This window comes from Arvicanthis niloticus, chromosome 29, assembly GCF_011762505.2.
Source record: "Arvicanthis niloticus isolate mArvNil1 chromosome 29, mArvNil1.pat.X, whole genome shotgun sequence".
In the NCBI taxonomy this organism is placed as follows: Eukaryota; Metazoa; Chordata; class Mammalia; order Rodentia; family Muridae; genus Arvicanthis; species Arvicanthis niloticus.
The window spans coordinates 25,724,982-25,740,359 of record NC_133437.1 but is presented as its reverse complement, the minus strand read 5'-3'; the positions used below and the strand labels follow the sequence as shown (position 1 = coordinate 25,740,359).

At 48.9% G+C, this 15,378-nt stretch overlaps 2 protein-coding genes and 1 non-coding gene across 3 annotated transcripts; 1 reads left to right on the top strand and 2 right to left on the bottom strand.

Moving 5' to 3' along the window:
• Positions 1–435: 435 nt before the first annotated feature.
• On the bottom strand, positions 436–4,194 carry Ccdc8 (coiled-coil domain containing 8 subunit of 3M complex). Its single transcript, XM_076927382.1, has one exon. It carries the CDS (start codon positions 3,398–3,400, stop codon positions 1,295–1,297), a length of 2,106 nt encoding a protein of 701 aa, XP_076783497.1. The 5' UTR covers positions 3,401–4,194; the 3' UTR covers positions 436–1,294.
• A 687-nt stretch (positions 4,195–4,881) lies between these two features.
• On the top strand, positions 4,882–5,038 carry LOC143440525 (small nucleolar RNA SNORA76). Its single transcript, XR_013108173.1, has one exon. It is a non-coding gene; the product is annotated as a small nucleolar RNA SNORA76 (small nucleolar RNA).
• A 9,294-nt stretch (positions 5,039–14,332) lies between these two features.
• On the bottom strand, positions 14,333–15,139 carry Pnma8c (PNMA family member 8C). Its single transcript, XM_076926969.1, is given in 2 exon segments — positions 14,333–14,545; positions 14,547–15,139. Coding segments are annotated over 2 exon segments (606 nt in total). The 5' UTR covers positions 14,949–15,139; the 3' UTR covers positions 14,333–14,341.
• Between the last annotated feature and the right edge of the window lie 239 nt (positions 15,140–15,378).

Genomic DNA, 15,378 nt, shown 5'->3' with positions numbered 1-15,378 from the left:
TTTCTTTTTTTTTTTTTTAGTTGTTTTTCAATTATTATGTTTGTGTCTGTGTGTTTAGGCTGCATGTATGTCTGTGTATCATGTGTGTGCCTGGTGAGTGAAGATCAGAAAAGGGTGTCAGATCCCCTGGAACTAGAGCTACACGTGGCAGTGAGCCACCGTGTAGGTGCTGGGAATCAAACCCGGGTCCTCTGCAAGAGCTGCCCATTACCCACCAAGCCATGCCTCCTGTACCTCACTCCTTATGAGTTTTCTGTGCCTTCTCACCAAGATCAGTATGGTATGTGACCCACAGGCCCTGTACCCTCAGATCCGCCAGCCCTTAGTAGCCTAAACATGACAGGCAAAGTGACAAGTAAAGCACTGGGTCGTCATCCCCGTTGAGCCAGCCAAATCAGCCCAACACTGTCCACTGTCACCTCGGAAACAAGAGACCACCTTGTACACATTTTTATTTGCATATCAACTTGAGTTCTCTCTTTAAGTGCAAAAAGGTCATCAATCAACATTAGTTACAGACAGAAGACAAAGGACAGACTAACCCCTCCCCCTCCCCCCCCCATTTACCTTTGCCAGGCTGTGAGCACTTAAAATACATAAGTTAAAACACCACCCAGGCAGCCAGGCTCCACGGCCTTATGTCTTTCAGTCTTTGAGATGCTATATTTAGTATTTTTTAAAAAATCAACGTATAAAAAAAATTAAATGTGTCTACAGCCATACCACCCTGAACACACAATCTTGTCAGATAAAAACAAGATGATATAGCGGGCCACTGGAAGATGGGCATGGTGACACATGCCTTTAGTCCTAGCAGAGGCAGACATCCAGATCTGTGAGTTCAAGGCCAGCCTGGTCTACATGGTAAGTTCCAGGTCAGTCCGGGCTATATAGAGAGACCCTGTCTCAAACAAAACAAAACAAAAGAGGGTCACTGGGCACACACCCGTAACCCTAGTGCTCTGGGTGCTAACGTAGAGGACTAGTGTGCGTTTGAGACCAATTACATATGGGATACCAGGCCATTAGGGCTGCTTAGCAAGACTCTGTCTCAATGAAAAATAGAGACAGAAGGAAAGAAAAAGAGAGGAGAGGGAGAGGAAGAAAGGGAGGCAGAAAGGGAGAAATAGGAGAGGGTAGAGAATGAGGGTGGAAAGGGGAAGGAGAAGTGGGTGGTGCTGCCTGCCCCCCACTCCAGCAGCCTCCATTTTCAAACATGGAAGGAGGAGGAGCCCACAGGGGAGGGAGCAGTCCTAGCAGCTAACACAAAGCAGGCAGGGGCACTGGGCTTCCCTCACAGCTGCTCTTCTTGCTCTCCATGTCCCACTTCTGCTCTGGTGTCATCCCTTAGCACCCTGAGGCTCCTAGCCTCACCTGCCCTGGGGACTCTCTTGGGCAGAGTTGGCAACCTGGGAGTGTGCCAGAAGACTCTCCTGCGCATGCGAAACCATGAGAAGCGTCCTGGGGTCTGGAACCTCACTGTCTTTACCTGTTTCTGAGCCCTAGATCCCGAATCAGCTGAGGTTTCTGGTAGAGCTTGAGGTCCAGCCTCCTCCCTCTGGTCACAGAGGACCCCTGCCCTCTGGTCAGCTAGGACCTCCACCCTCTGATTTTCTATAGCACCAGTCCTTTGGTTAGCTGGGCCCTCTGCCCTCTGACTATCTATGGCTTCTGCCCTCTGGTCAGGTAGGACTCCTGCCCTGAGATTAGCTGCAGCCTCTGCCCTTGGACTAACTACAGCATCTGCCCTCTGATTAGCTGTGGCCTCTGCCCTTTGGTTAGCTTCAGCCTCTGCCCTTGGACTAGCTACAGTCTGTGCCCTTGGACTAGCTGCAGCCTCTGCTCTTGGATTAGCTGCAGCTTCTGCCCTTGGACTAGATGCAGCCTCTGCTCTTGGACTAGCTATAGCCTCTTCCCTCTGATTAGCTGTGGCCTCTGCCCTTTGGTCAGCTTCAGCCTCTACCCTTGGACTAGCTGCAGCCTCTGCTCTTGGATTAGCTGCAGCCTCTGCCCTTGGACTAGCTATAGCCTCTTCCCTCTGATTAGCTGTGGCCTCTGCCCTTTGGTCAGCTTCAGCCTCTGCCCTTGGACTAGCTGCAGCCTCTGCTCTTGGATTAGCTGCAGCCTCTGCCCTTGGACTAGATGCAGCCTCTGCTCTCTGATTGGCTGCAGCCTCTGCCCTTGGATTAGCTGCAGCCTCTGCTCTTGGATTAGCTGTAGCCTCTGCCCTTGGACTAGATGCAGCCTCTGCTCTTGGACTAGCTACAGCCTCTGCTCTCTGATTGGCTGCAGCCTCTGCCCTTGGACTAGCTGCAGCCTCTGCTCTTGGATTAGCTGCAGCCTCTGCCCTTGGACTAGATGCAGCCTCTGCTCTTGGACTAGCTACAGCCTCTGCTCTCTGGTTGGCTGCAGTCTCTACTCTTGGATTAGCTGCAACCTCTGCCCTCTGGTTAGCTGCAGCCACTGCCCTCTGGTCAGCTGCAGCCCCTGTGCCCTGGTTTTCTGCAGCCTCTGGGTGCTCCTCAGCTGGCATGCCTGTCCCCTGAGCCGAGGGTGGCACCTGCTCCTTCATGCATCCTCTCAAGGAAACCCACTTGATCTTGGGCTTCCAGCGTCTGGCACCCAGCGTCTGGTTGCTCCGGTCTCCTGTGTTTCTGGAGCTATCATTGTCCGGGCTGGCTTGGCCGTGTCTCATTTCTCCAGCCCTCTCAGCTGCGACGGAGGCCTGCTGGGCCTGGCCTGCCTCTGAGCCTGATCTGGGCGCCCAGCCCTTCACCCTCTGTTTCAGCTTCCCCCAGGACACCTGGCTGACATACTCCCGCCATCTGTCGGCCTTGGATGGCTGGGGCCCCAGGTTGTTCTCAAACATGGGCACTGGAAGATTGACTCGGCGCCGTGGAGGGGGCGCGCTGGGCTTCTTCTCCCCACGGCGGAGGAAGGCCTCCACCAGCTCCTGATCATCCTCGCTCTCCACATCGCTGCCCAGGAATTTGCTGCCCAAGTAACTGACCGGCATTTTGCGCACCTTCCTGGTCCTCCGGGAGCCCCTGTTGCCTTTGACTTTAGAGGTATCGAAGTCACTCAACTCGCTATCGCTGTCATTGCTGCTGTCATAGGTGCCTACGACCAGCCGAAGTGGAGGAGTGACCATCTGCGGGACTCTCCTCACTCTGGGCTCCTTGGCTCTTTTGCGGGGCTGGGGTGGATGTGGAGTGTTCTTTTCGATGATACGGACCACGTCTTCCAGGGTGCGGCCTTCCTCCTGCAGAAACTGGATCAGCCGCTCCCGAAACTCAGCTTCCTTAGTTGCAGGCTTGGAGATGACTCTCCACACGCCCCCAGCCAGGCGGACCTCCCGGGGGATGAGCAGATAGTCAACATCCTCCCCAATCTGCAGCATCCCCACTGTGGAGTCCTCCTCTTTGCGGAACACCTTCCCGATCTTCTTAAAGGTGCCCACGGGCTTTAAGGCCTCCACTAACACATCCAGATCGACATCTTTGCAGACGTCGGGGACACTCCAGAGGATCAGGCAATCGGGAGAGGGGAGGAAGCCCCAGGGGAACCATCCTCCCACGTGGCTTTTCTCGAGAGTCTTTAAGATCTCCAGCGTGGACTCTCGGGTGGGGGGGCAAGAAGCCCAGACTCTTGGCTTCTGGTCTTGGGGAGTGGGTAGCGGAGGGTCCTAACAACTCTACTCACGCAGAGTGTCTCACCTCCCTGCAATTTTCTCTTCAGGCGACGAGTCCAAGTTGTGTCCCCCCCCAAACCCCTCGGAGTTGTAGCAAGCAGTTTTCCAGGATGCTTACATGAACCTCAGTCCGGAGACTCAAAGCTCAGTCCAAACTGGAATCGACAGTGTCCCGGCTCCAAGTTGGAGACGCCCGAGCTCCGATCGCTTCTCCTTTGCCCCAGACACCCAGGATGTAGCTGAAAGTTCGTGGGAGGACTCTGCAGACAAAGACCGCTCAGCGTGGCCGTTCAATATGGCGAGGCGCTTAAAGGCCTACGCCCAGCCCCGAGGAGGGTCTCCCGCCCCCAGGCAGGCTGCCACCCTCTCCAAACTGACCTAGCGCTCAGTTTGCCGTGGAGCTGAGAGCCGCAGGAAGTTTCTGGGCGCCCTCCCCTCCTGGGTGAGGCCCACCTTCTCCTTCTCATCTTACACTCTAAGCCTGGGAAGACTGGCAGCGGGGCTGTCCACTCCCTTCAGAGCAGCTTCCCTCTCCTCCCCCACAGAGGTGTGGCCGCCCCCCAGAGCCTCGCTGGGGCCAGGGCTTCCCATAGCTGCAGCCAAAACCCACGTCATCATCCTTCCCGAAAGGCAACGGGTCCCCAACCTGCCATCCTAGACGTGAAAGCTCAAGAAATGCAGATGCCAAAGGCCCAAATCCTTTGAAGGCCATTGCAATTAATGAACGTCGGTTTAAAATGAAGGGGATGGGACCAGAGAGGTGGTTCAGTGGTTAGGAGCATGGGCTGCCCTTTCGTAAGACCTGGGTTTGACTCCCAGAACCCGTATGATGACTCTGTATTCCTCTGTATTTCCAGTTCCAGGGGATCCAACACCCTCTTCTGATCTCTGTGAACACTGCCGTGTGCGTGTGTGTGTGTGTGTGTGTGTGTGTGTGTGTGTGTGGTGCGGGGGGGGGGGGAGAGAGAGAGAGAGAGAGAGAGAGAGAGAGAAGCCATTCATACACATAAAAAGGAGGCCCACAAGATAGCGGGTAAAAACATTTGCCATGCAGGCCCTATGGCCTGAATTCAATTCCAGAACCCACATAAAACCAACTCAACAAAGCTATTGTTCAATCTCCACTTGAGCACCCCTATGCAAAGATTATACATATAGAAATTTACACACGATAAAAAACGTTTTTTAACGCGCTGCCTTTGAGCCACCCCCACCCCCACCACCCCCCCCCCCCCCCCCCCGCACACCTCGTGGTGCCAGGATTAAGCTGTGGTGCCATAGCGCGTTGCTGGCGCATAACTGGGGCCTGCCCTTCGTAGGCGGCCCTTTTCACCGCTAGCCACAGGCTCAGACTAGCCTACTACACGGCACTTCGGGAGTAGAGAGCAGATGGGGTGCCCCAGGCCTTAAGAGGCCTAGGTTTGGGAGTAACGATGGTCCGAGTGATCCTTGATCAAGTAGGTCCTGTCCTTTGTCCTAACCCCAAGTGTGGGCAATAGAGATATGTGGACCTACGTTAAGATGAAATGGGAGGAACTCCGGAGGTGTATGGATGCCATCTGTGGCACACGGGGGAATGGGATGACTGAAGCCTTAAGGGGGTGGGGGTTGGTAATTGAATCAGGCCTCAAGGGGAGTTAAGGACGCTAGGGATCAGAGTGCTTGGATAGCAGATAGCCAGAGGTCGGGCCTGCACTACTGGGTAGGGTAGACAAGTAGCACGCACTCAAATCCATTAAGCAGAATCGGGTTTGAATAACTGAGATCAGTAACCTAGAAACAGACAGAATTCTTAATGTTCCCATTAAGAAAATAGCATTAGAGTGAAGTTGCTTAGGTGGAGCTTACTAGCAAGCAATCACAACGGAGTAGCTAACAAAGATGAGGAGACCTGGCATTTGGATGGAACAAAAGTCAAGAGAAAGGAAGCTTTAAGGGGCAGATCCCAAAGACCAGTTTTTCTAGAAAACAAGATTAATTCCTCCATCTTTGTGGTGCCTTAATTTTTCCATAAGGACAGAATAATGCATTTCTTCAGTTGCAAGTCTCACCTCAACATTGCTGAAGGGTGGCTAAAACTAGCCTGTTGAGAGTCTCAGTGCCTTCATGTTCCTGTGGGCTTCTCTGAAAAATAAAATGCTTGTCTGCTGTTTGACATGAGAGATTTGTTTTGTGAAACAATGCAAGTGATTGTAAGTTTCCACATTATTTTAAGCTCAGCAGGGTGCAGTCTTGGAATCTCCAATTGTGGTCTATCTTGTCTTGCCTTTAGTTACTGCAGAGAAAGACCAGTGAACGAGACATGTAGACTCACCAGGTAGTGGTGGCGCAAGTCTTTAATCCCAGCACTTGGGAGGCAGAGGCAGGCAGATTTCTGAGTTCTAAGGCCAGCCTGGTCTACAGAGTGAGTTCTAGGACAGCCAGGGCTACACAGAGAAACCCTGTCTCAAAAAAAAAAAAAAAAAAGTTTTTAAAGTAAATTCATTTCTTGTAGCTGTAGAGATGGCTCCATGGTTAAGAGCACTGGCATGGTTAAGAGCATTTCAGAGGACCTGGGTTCAGTTCCCAGCACCCACATGGTGGCTCACAACTGTCTGTAACTCCACTTCTAGAGGATCTAACACCCCCACACAACAAAACATACAGCAAAACAGCAACGCATATAAAATAGATTTTTTTTAAAAAATAAAATATTTTCTTAAAAATAAAAACAAGCCGGGCGGTGGTGCACGCCTTTAATCCCAGCACTTGGGAGGCAGAGGCAGGCAGATTTCTGAGTTCGAGGCCAGCCTGGTCTACAGAGTGAGTTCCAGGACAGCCTGGGCTACACAGAGAAACCCTGTCTCAAAAAAAATAAAATAAAAATAAATCTTTAAGATCACAGAGTTGTTGTGCCCTCAGTTCTTAATTTATGTATCCCATGTGGCCTCAAACTTTCAGTGATCCTCCTGCCTCAGCCTCTGTCTACTAGACTTTACAGAGGCCACCATATCAGGCTTAAGCAACAACAAAAGCCAGGTAAGCAAGTAACGTTAATATCAATATAAAAGCATATCTCAGACATGGGGTGTACATTTGTGATCCCAGTAACTGGAGGCAGAGATGAGCAGGAGGTTAAGGTCATTCTCAGCTACAAAGAGAGTTCACACCAACCTGAGCTATAAGAAACTTTTTCTCAAAAAGCAACAACCTACGGGCTGGTCTAGAGACGACTCTGTGAATAAAAGCACTTGCTGTTCTTGTAGAGGACCTGGATTCAGTTCCCAGCATATACATGGTGGCTTACAGTCACCCAAAACTCCAGTTGAAGGGGATCTTACACCTTCTAATCTCCACAAGAAGCACGTATGCACAATCTTTTTTTAAAAAAAAAATAAAGTAAAATAAACATTTGTGATGGAAGACTTTGGAGGCATTTCATGAGCAATGAAAGAAGGGGAAAGTGAGGGAGAAAAAGAAGGTGCGGGAGAGGCTCTTTCAGGTTGGGGTGGGGTGGGGCGGGGCTCTTTGTATGGGTCCTGTCCTGGCTACAGCGCCCCCCGTTGGGGGTTGGGGAAGGTGCTTTTGCTTGCTCTGCTTAACTGAACTTTCCTCTTCACAAGGCAGAATTCCAGCCGCTCAACCCTAGGCCTTGAACGGTGACTAGTTGTCTCCAACGCAACCGGGCATGCAAGGGGCCCTGGCTGAGCTTAGGGGAGATGCTGGGAACTTGCACACAGCAGGCACAGAGGCAGCCCTTCCTCTGGCCCCTCTAGCGTTCCTTAAGCCTCTTCCTCAAAGCAGAGGTGCTTTGAAGAGAAACCAAGACTCCCAAGGGCTTTAATAGTAATGGCATGCGATGAATTCTAAGTCTTGAAGCTGGGGATTTAGCTCCGTGGGGGAACATTTGCCTAGCAAGCATTAGGTGGGGGTTATAAAAAAAAAAAAAAAAACAAAACAAAACAAAACAAAAACAAAAACAAAAACAAAAACAAAACAAAAAACAAACAAACAAACAAACAAAAAACCTAAATCCTGGGGCTGGAGATGTTCCTCGGGGAATTCAAGCACTTCCTGCTCTTTGCCGAGGTCCAAGCTCAGCTCCCACATAGTAGCTCACAACCATCTGTAACTCCAGGTTCAGGGCATCCAATGCCTTCTTTTGACTTCCAAGGTAAAATAGATCTAATTTTAAAATCTTAACCTTGGTCTAATGGCTCATCTGTAATCCAGGCGTCTCTGGAGGCTGAGACAGGAAGATCAGAAGTTCAAGGATTCAATTTCTAACTATAATTCCTAGCTGTGTGTGTGTGTGTGTGTGTGTGTGTGTGTGTGTGTGTGTGTGTACACATATACACATACATCTTAGAAGTGAAAATCCCAGATGTTTGATATTCTTATAATTACCAGTCCCCGGTCATTTCTGCTGGGTGTTTTAAATCATCCAGCCTGAGGTAGAACCATAATATAACTTTATACTGTTTAAAAGAAGTTTTTATGGCACAATGGTAGAGCCTCTGCCTAGAACCCCCAGTGAGGGGCTGGAAGCGTGGCCTAACGATACAGTGATAGCTTATAGGTGGCAAGGCTCTGGGTTGGGTTCCATCAATACATCAATAATGATATTATTATTGTTTTAATAACACTGAAATTTGATATCTGAACCACAGTACACCAGAGCATTATGGGTCTGTGGTGCAGTAGTTTGCAGATGAAGGAACTTGAAAATGTTAATCTTTCTCCCTTCAGTCCTGAGGGTCACTGAACTGAAGGTTAGTACCAGCGATTCTCACTGTCTGTTCCCTCTGTCTGCCTCAAGGTAGGACACAAATCCTCTGCCACCGGGACAACTGAGCTGTCCTAGGGGAGAGCTCCCGAGGACCCCGCCAGAAACCCCTCCTCCTTATTTGCATTCCACATTCCACAGTTTCCGGGCTTTTGTCCCTGCCTGTCTTGTCTTGCTCTGATTGTTCTTGGGCCCAGGGCATAGTTGGTGGCAGAGCTCTTGCCTGAGGAAGACACCCTGAGCTCCATCTGCAGCACCCACAAGCAGAAACAATGCTTCTTTATTTTCTAAGATCTCAAAGTATCTGTGTCTTGCTTTGCTTACTGCCTTTAGACTTCCGGTTTCTCGGGAAGATCCCCAGACATGTAACTTTAAGAAAACAAAACAAAACATTCTTGTCTTGGCTCTTTCTTGTTAATTTGGTTTTGTAATAGTTACAACCACAGAGCCAGAATCCTCACAAGAACAAGGGGCATAGCTCACCACGATTCCAGTTCTTGGAAAGCAGAGAAAATCGATTGGGAGTTTAGGATCTGATGCATTTAGGTCTCAGAAAATGAAGGGGTTGGGAGGATGGTTCAGCAGGTAAAGGCATTTGCCACTTGTCACACTGAAGCCTGCTTCAATCCCGGGGACCCATACCATCGAGGAAGAGAACCAGTTCCCAGTTGTACTGTGACCCTCACCACCATCCCAATACAAACACACAAATAAATGCAACCATGTTTTTAAAGTGTGGGAAGGGGCTACTCCCTCCACCCCCAGCCCCTTCGGGCACAGGAAAGGATGGTTTGAGTATCAGAAGAGGGTTTTTGTTTTGTTTTGATTTTTGTTTTTGTTTTCTGGTTGTTTTGTTGGTGGTGGTGGTTTTGGTTTTTTTTTGTTGTTTGTTTGTTTGTTTTTTGTTTTTGTTTTTTTGGTTTATGGCAGCCCTGGCTGGCCTTGATCTCTCTATGTAGACCAGGCTGGTCTTGAACTCACAGAACTCCTCTGCTGGAATTAAAAGTATGTACCACTATACCTAGCCTGAAGCATGGGACCTATCATTGTTGTGTGTGTGTGTGTGTTTCAATTTTTAAACAAAATTTATTTCACACTTACGAGGGTTCTGCCTGCATGTACATGTTTGTACCTCTTACCTGCAAAGAACAGAAGAGAACAGTGAGTCTCCTGGACATGGAGTTATAGACTATACTAAGTCATTATTTGGGTACTGGGAACCGAACTCGGGTCCTCTGAAAGAGCAATCAGTGAGTGATCTTAACTGCTGAGCCATGTTGCCAGCACCTCACTTCATTTTTGAGACATAGTGAACTCAGTATATAGCTGACAGTGACCTTGATTTTCTAATTCTCCTGCCTCTTCCTCTCAGTATTGGAATGACACCTCCTACCCAGGGGCTTTCTGCATGCCAGCTGGTTAAGCAAGCACCGTACAACTGAACTACAAAAACAGCCTGGCTTTTTTATTTTGGTTTGTTTGTTTGGGGGGGGGGGGTGGTTGTTTGTTTTGACTTTTTAACATATTTATTCATTCATTCATTCATTCATTCAATGTATAGGAATATGTTGTCCCTGACACACCAGAAGAGAGCATCAGATCCCATTACAGACGGTTGTGAGCCACCTTGTGGTTGCTGGGAATTGAACTCAGGACCTCTGGAAGAGCAGTCAGTGCTCTTAACCAACCGCTGAGCCATCTCTTCAGACCCTTTTTTAAGTTTTTTGCGACAGGGTTTCATGTAGCCAAGGCTGGCCTTAAGGTAGCCCTGTGTAGCCTTTAGTCTGCTCCTCCCAAGACCCGGAATCACAGCTGGGCACACCTGTTTCTCCACCATCTGTTTTTACTCTAAACAAAATGTCTGGCCTCTCACTCCAGCACTGGAAAACAGCCTGGGGTCCCCAGAAGCCACCAGACAGAAGAAAGCTGTGTGTTTCCTGTTCTCTCAGCCCATGGTGTCAGATAACAGCTCCTTTTTTAGATTTTGGAATTTAAAAAATAATGTGTGTGTGTGTGTGTGTGTGTGTGTGTGTGTGTAGAAAGAGAGACAGAAACAGGCAGACAGACACACACACACACACAGGAGAGAGAGAGGAGAGAGAGAGAGAGAGAGAGAGAGAGAGAGAGAGAGAGAGAGAGCAAGCACATGCATATGTAGAGGTCAGAGGACACCTTATGAGTCTGCTTGCTTCTTTTACTTTATGGGTGCCTCAGATCAAACTCAAGTCACCAGACTTAGCTTAAAACATTTTCATCTGCTTAACCATTTTACTGGTCTACTTTTTTTTTAAGCAAAGAGATCATTTTCCCAAAGGAAGTCTCACGCGGCTCCCCCACCTCCCAACATGCTCAGGACACACTGTGGTTTTATTAGCATTTATTTATTTCGTCAGCTCATATTTGTACAGTAGAATATCAGCCACAGAAACAAAGGAAGGGAAACCCCACTTCTTAAGTGGGGCTGTGGGGAGGGTTGCTGTAATTTCTTTGGGGATTTCTGCCAGACATCTGCCGCATGGATGCAGGTAAGTACCTCAGATTGTTCATGTTACACAACAGCCGGCAGAACAATGTCAGGAAATATCACCCAGTTCCAACAATCTCCTGAGGGAAATGGTTTCATGGATTCTGGATTCGTGGGCAGAATTTAATAATGACCCAGATTGCCTGTCACAAATACAATGGCCATAGGAGAAATGCCCGAAAACACATGCACATCTCAGGCTGCGAAACAATGGCAAGAAAAGTCACGCTGTCCTTTATTATTCAGCCATTGTGCCTTAATGTTAAACAGCGTGCATCAGGCAGACACGCTGCAGGCTGGGCAGCATCTGCATTAGAGCAGACTAATGTAATAATGAACACAGACGCAGTGTTCTTGAGAGTGGGAACACCTGGGCAAGGACTGAAAAATTAAATATAGAGCCAAGGACCTCTTCCTTATTAAAATGTGTATGTGTGTGCCTGTGTGTGTGTGGTGTCTGGGTGTACTGTGTAAGTGTGTGTGTGGTGTGTGTCTAGGGTGTGTGTGTGGTCTATGTGTGTGTATGTGTATGTGTGTGCCTGTGTGTGTGTGGTGTCTGGGTGTACTGTGTTAAGTGTGTGTGTGATGTGTGTCTAGGGTGTGTGTGTGGTCTATGTGTGTGTATGTGCATGTGTGTGTGGTATGTATGACTATGTGTGGTGTGTGTGTGTGTGTATCTGTGTCTCTGTGTTGGGGTCGGTGGCCATGCCATGACTCTCACATGGAGGCCCTTCCACTACAGAGACCTGGGGATCAAACTCATGTGGTCGGGCTTCGAAGCCCTCAAGGGCTAAACTGGCTTCATCATCTCTCCAGCCTATAGAGCTACAGGCTTCTTGACCAGATCTGAGGCTGGAGGATTGAGTGAGTTTGATGATTGCAGGGCTACAGTGTCCAAAAGCAAACAAAAAGATACAAGGGGTTCTTTATATTATAATAGAAAAATCATATAGGCATAGGTGATGCAAGCTTGTAATTACTATCCAAGGGGTATTGAGGCAGAAGGATCATGAGTTAAATGAAGGCCAGCCTTGGGTATGTAGTAAGTTCCAGACCAACATAGGCTGTATAGCAAGACTTGGTCTCAAAACATTAAATGTTGTATCACACAAATTACATTTGTGAAATGCAATTCACCTGGAGCCCTCTCAGATCCTTGAAGTACTGGAAGCTTGTAGGTGCCCCAAAGAGACCTTCTCTCCACCCATCCACAACTGGACTCCATGGTACTTGTTATTCAGAAGGGGTAGGTACCACACACAGAAATGAACAGGGAGGAGAGATAATAAAAACCCAGTGCAGATTGACTTCCTCGACCTGGATCAGACTTTGGGGAGTCTAATAACTGATGGTTTATCCCCAGTGTATTTAACCCAATGTATTTAATCAACTGGAAAAAGGTTTCCTGGTGTAATACAACCCCTGTTGCACAAGGAAGCATAATTACATTGAAACTCAACTCAGGGTGCATGTCACTCCTTCCAAGAAGATGGGTTCTAGACATAGGCTACCTGTACTAGCTTAAGGGCCTAAGTAAGGGTGGCCTGGTCTTGGTCACACAGACAGTGTGGAGGTCATCTGGGCTATTAGCCACCTCTGGTCCTAGTCGTGGGAGCTTAATACAGCCTGGACCAACAGAACACAGATCACAGCTTCCAGTTCTCAGCTTTCTGCAGAGAACAGGCTTATCTTCTTGCCCATTGGAGAGGCAGCCCTGTGTACTTAACATTCCTGGGATTCTCTGGAGCTCTGTGGGCTCAAGACCTTCACAGGATGATACTCCCGATGCTTTCCTTCCTCCTCATCCTCACATGATTATCAGTTTATATAGTTGAGGACTCGCTATTTATTGAGAGAGTACCATGTAGCCCAAACTAACCTCAAACTTGCTATACAGCCAAGGCTGGCCTCAAACTCTTGATCTCTTGCTTCCACATCTCAAGTGCTGAGATACCATGGGCCATCATGGCTGGTTTAGTGGTTTAGTCAGTCTCTCTCTCTCTCTCTCTCTCTCTCTCTCTCTCTCTCTCTCTTTCTCTCTCTCTCTCTGGAAAGTCTGACACACACCCCCCCTTTAAAGAAAAGAGTGTGTCTCTCCCCTACAAGTCATGATTCCTGGGATTTAATTTGGGGAGACCTACATGCTTACCAAGGTGCCAATCAGAGTTGAAGGGTCTCACCCCTGACCCTCCTTTCAGTAAGAAAGAGTCACCATGTACTGAACGGCCATAGCCTTTTTCAGGACACATGCAGAACAGCAAAGTCCTCAGTGCCACGGTGGGCAGCCTGTGTGTCAACCGTGGTTCATGAACTGTCTTCCACTTGAAGTCTCTGGCGATGGTGCCTGAAGAATAGTGACCAGTTCCGTGCAAGGATCTTCCTTCATGACAGGTTCTTCTGGGGTCAGCTCCAGTTTTGGCAAGTCTAGCAAAACACTTTCAAAAGCTTGCCATTATGGATCTTCTGTTCAAGCAATGGCTAGCAGGCACCTGTCCCCTCTGCTGTCTCTATGGCAACAGTCACGTGCACTGTCTTGGCTTTGGTTCCCTTTGTGGAGCTGGTCCTGCTGGCCTCAAAGTTGCTAGAAGTCTTCTACAAGTCTCTGGGACCTTTCTCAGTCAGAAGTTACTCTCCTTCGCTCAAGCAATACCCCCCATACATATACACACCTACACTTCCATGTTCCTTGCACAGTCTCAAACATTACCCACAATTCCTCAAATACAGAATTAGAGTCATGAGGGTAAGGCTAAGAACCATTGACTGTATGTCCTGTACCGGGCAAGTTGTCAATGCCAAGGAGATTTTTGATGATGGAATGAATAAAAGTTCACACTCAGCCACATATGACCCCTCAACTTTATCTAAATTTACTTAAATGAAAACACTTAGCTGTATCTGAGTAACACTGCTATCATCATGAGTGTCACAGACTGATATTTTTGTTGGCTTTTTCTCCCTTTTTATCCCAAGATCCAAATACCATTCTGGAATATAGTGGGAGTGAAATAGGCATATACAGAGTGAGTAGCAACAACAAAGATATGACCCATACTCAACCAGATGTAGCCCACAAGTTAAGACGTACCAGGCTCAGACTGCCGATATAGCTCATTAACAAAGAGTTTGCCTAGACTCTCCCAGTGACGGGCCAGGTGCTTGGTTCAGTGATAGAGGGACTGTGGAGCACGCCTGAGGCACTCCCTCAGTCCTCCAGATGGAGCAGAATAAAGTCGTCTATCACCTATCCACAGACACTCTGTCCCAAAATGCTATGTACTTTCCCGAAGTCACCCCAACCCATTCAGATGACTCCCGCCCTCCCTTAGCGTGCCCCCCTTACACACTCATACAATTAAACTCACAGCTTCTTATCAGAAGCCTGCTGTCGACACCGATTTTTCTTGTTTTTCTTCTTGCCCTTCTTTCCTTCTTCGAGCTTGTCCTCCTTCTCTGGGTCCTCCAGCGGGACCCCATCCTTCTTGATGATGCCCTCTTTGTCTGCATTCTCCCCTTGCGGAGTCAGGCAGCACTTCCTGGGAGGTAGCTCTCCAAGACCTGGTGGGACACAGCTCCTGCCTGAGGATGCGTGCCATATCCTCTACCGTCCTGCCCTCTCTCCGCAAGAACAAGTTGAGTTTGGTGAGGAATTCAATGTCCTGCCATTTGGGCATGTAGACCACTCTCCACGTACCGCCCTTGCCTTTGATCTGCCTGGGGACCACATCGTAATTGAGGTCCTCTGCCAACCTAATGATAGCTGCCTTGGATCTGTCCTCCTCCAGGAAGGCTTTCCCAGCCACTTCAAACTTGCCCAGTGGTTTGAGGGGGACCCGTATGATGTCTTCAAATTCTTGGTGGCTACAGTCCTCTGGGATCCCCAGGATCATCAAGGACTTGTAACTGTCTACCTCCAAGCCCTTGCAACCATGTTCTAACAATGCAATGTCCTGGACTCCAAATACCATCTTGCCCAACTCCTTGAGGCAGCTGTATGCGCGCTGCCACGTTGTAGAGCTGCCTCGAGAACCCACAGAAGGATCCAGGATGCCGAGATCTCTTTCCAAGGGTGATGAGAAAACAAGGCCTCACCGGTGAGGCTACTGATGGACCCAATTGGTCCAATTCAATAAAGGGGATTCCCCAGCCGTCTGCAGCCTGCCCCTTGTGAGCTCACTCTTGCTAGCGACTCACGAATCACGTCAGCCACAGAATTGGAGTTGGGTGATCCTGGCTCCCAGGTCTTAGGCAAGGCTGCTCCAAGAAGAGTTTGAAGATGCAAACTTTCCCCGCACTGTCGGTGGCCTTTGGCAATCTCTGTGGACCCGAGGCCGCTGGTCTCCCACCTGCTGCTGCCACCATCGTGAGTGTCGACTAGACAGGTGGAGTAGGTCGCTT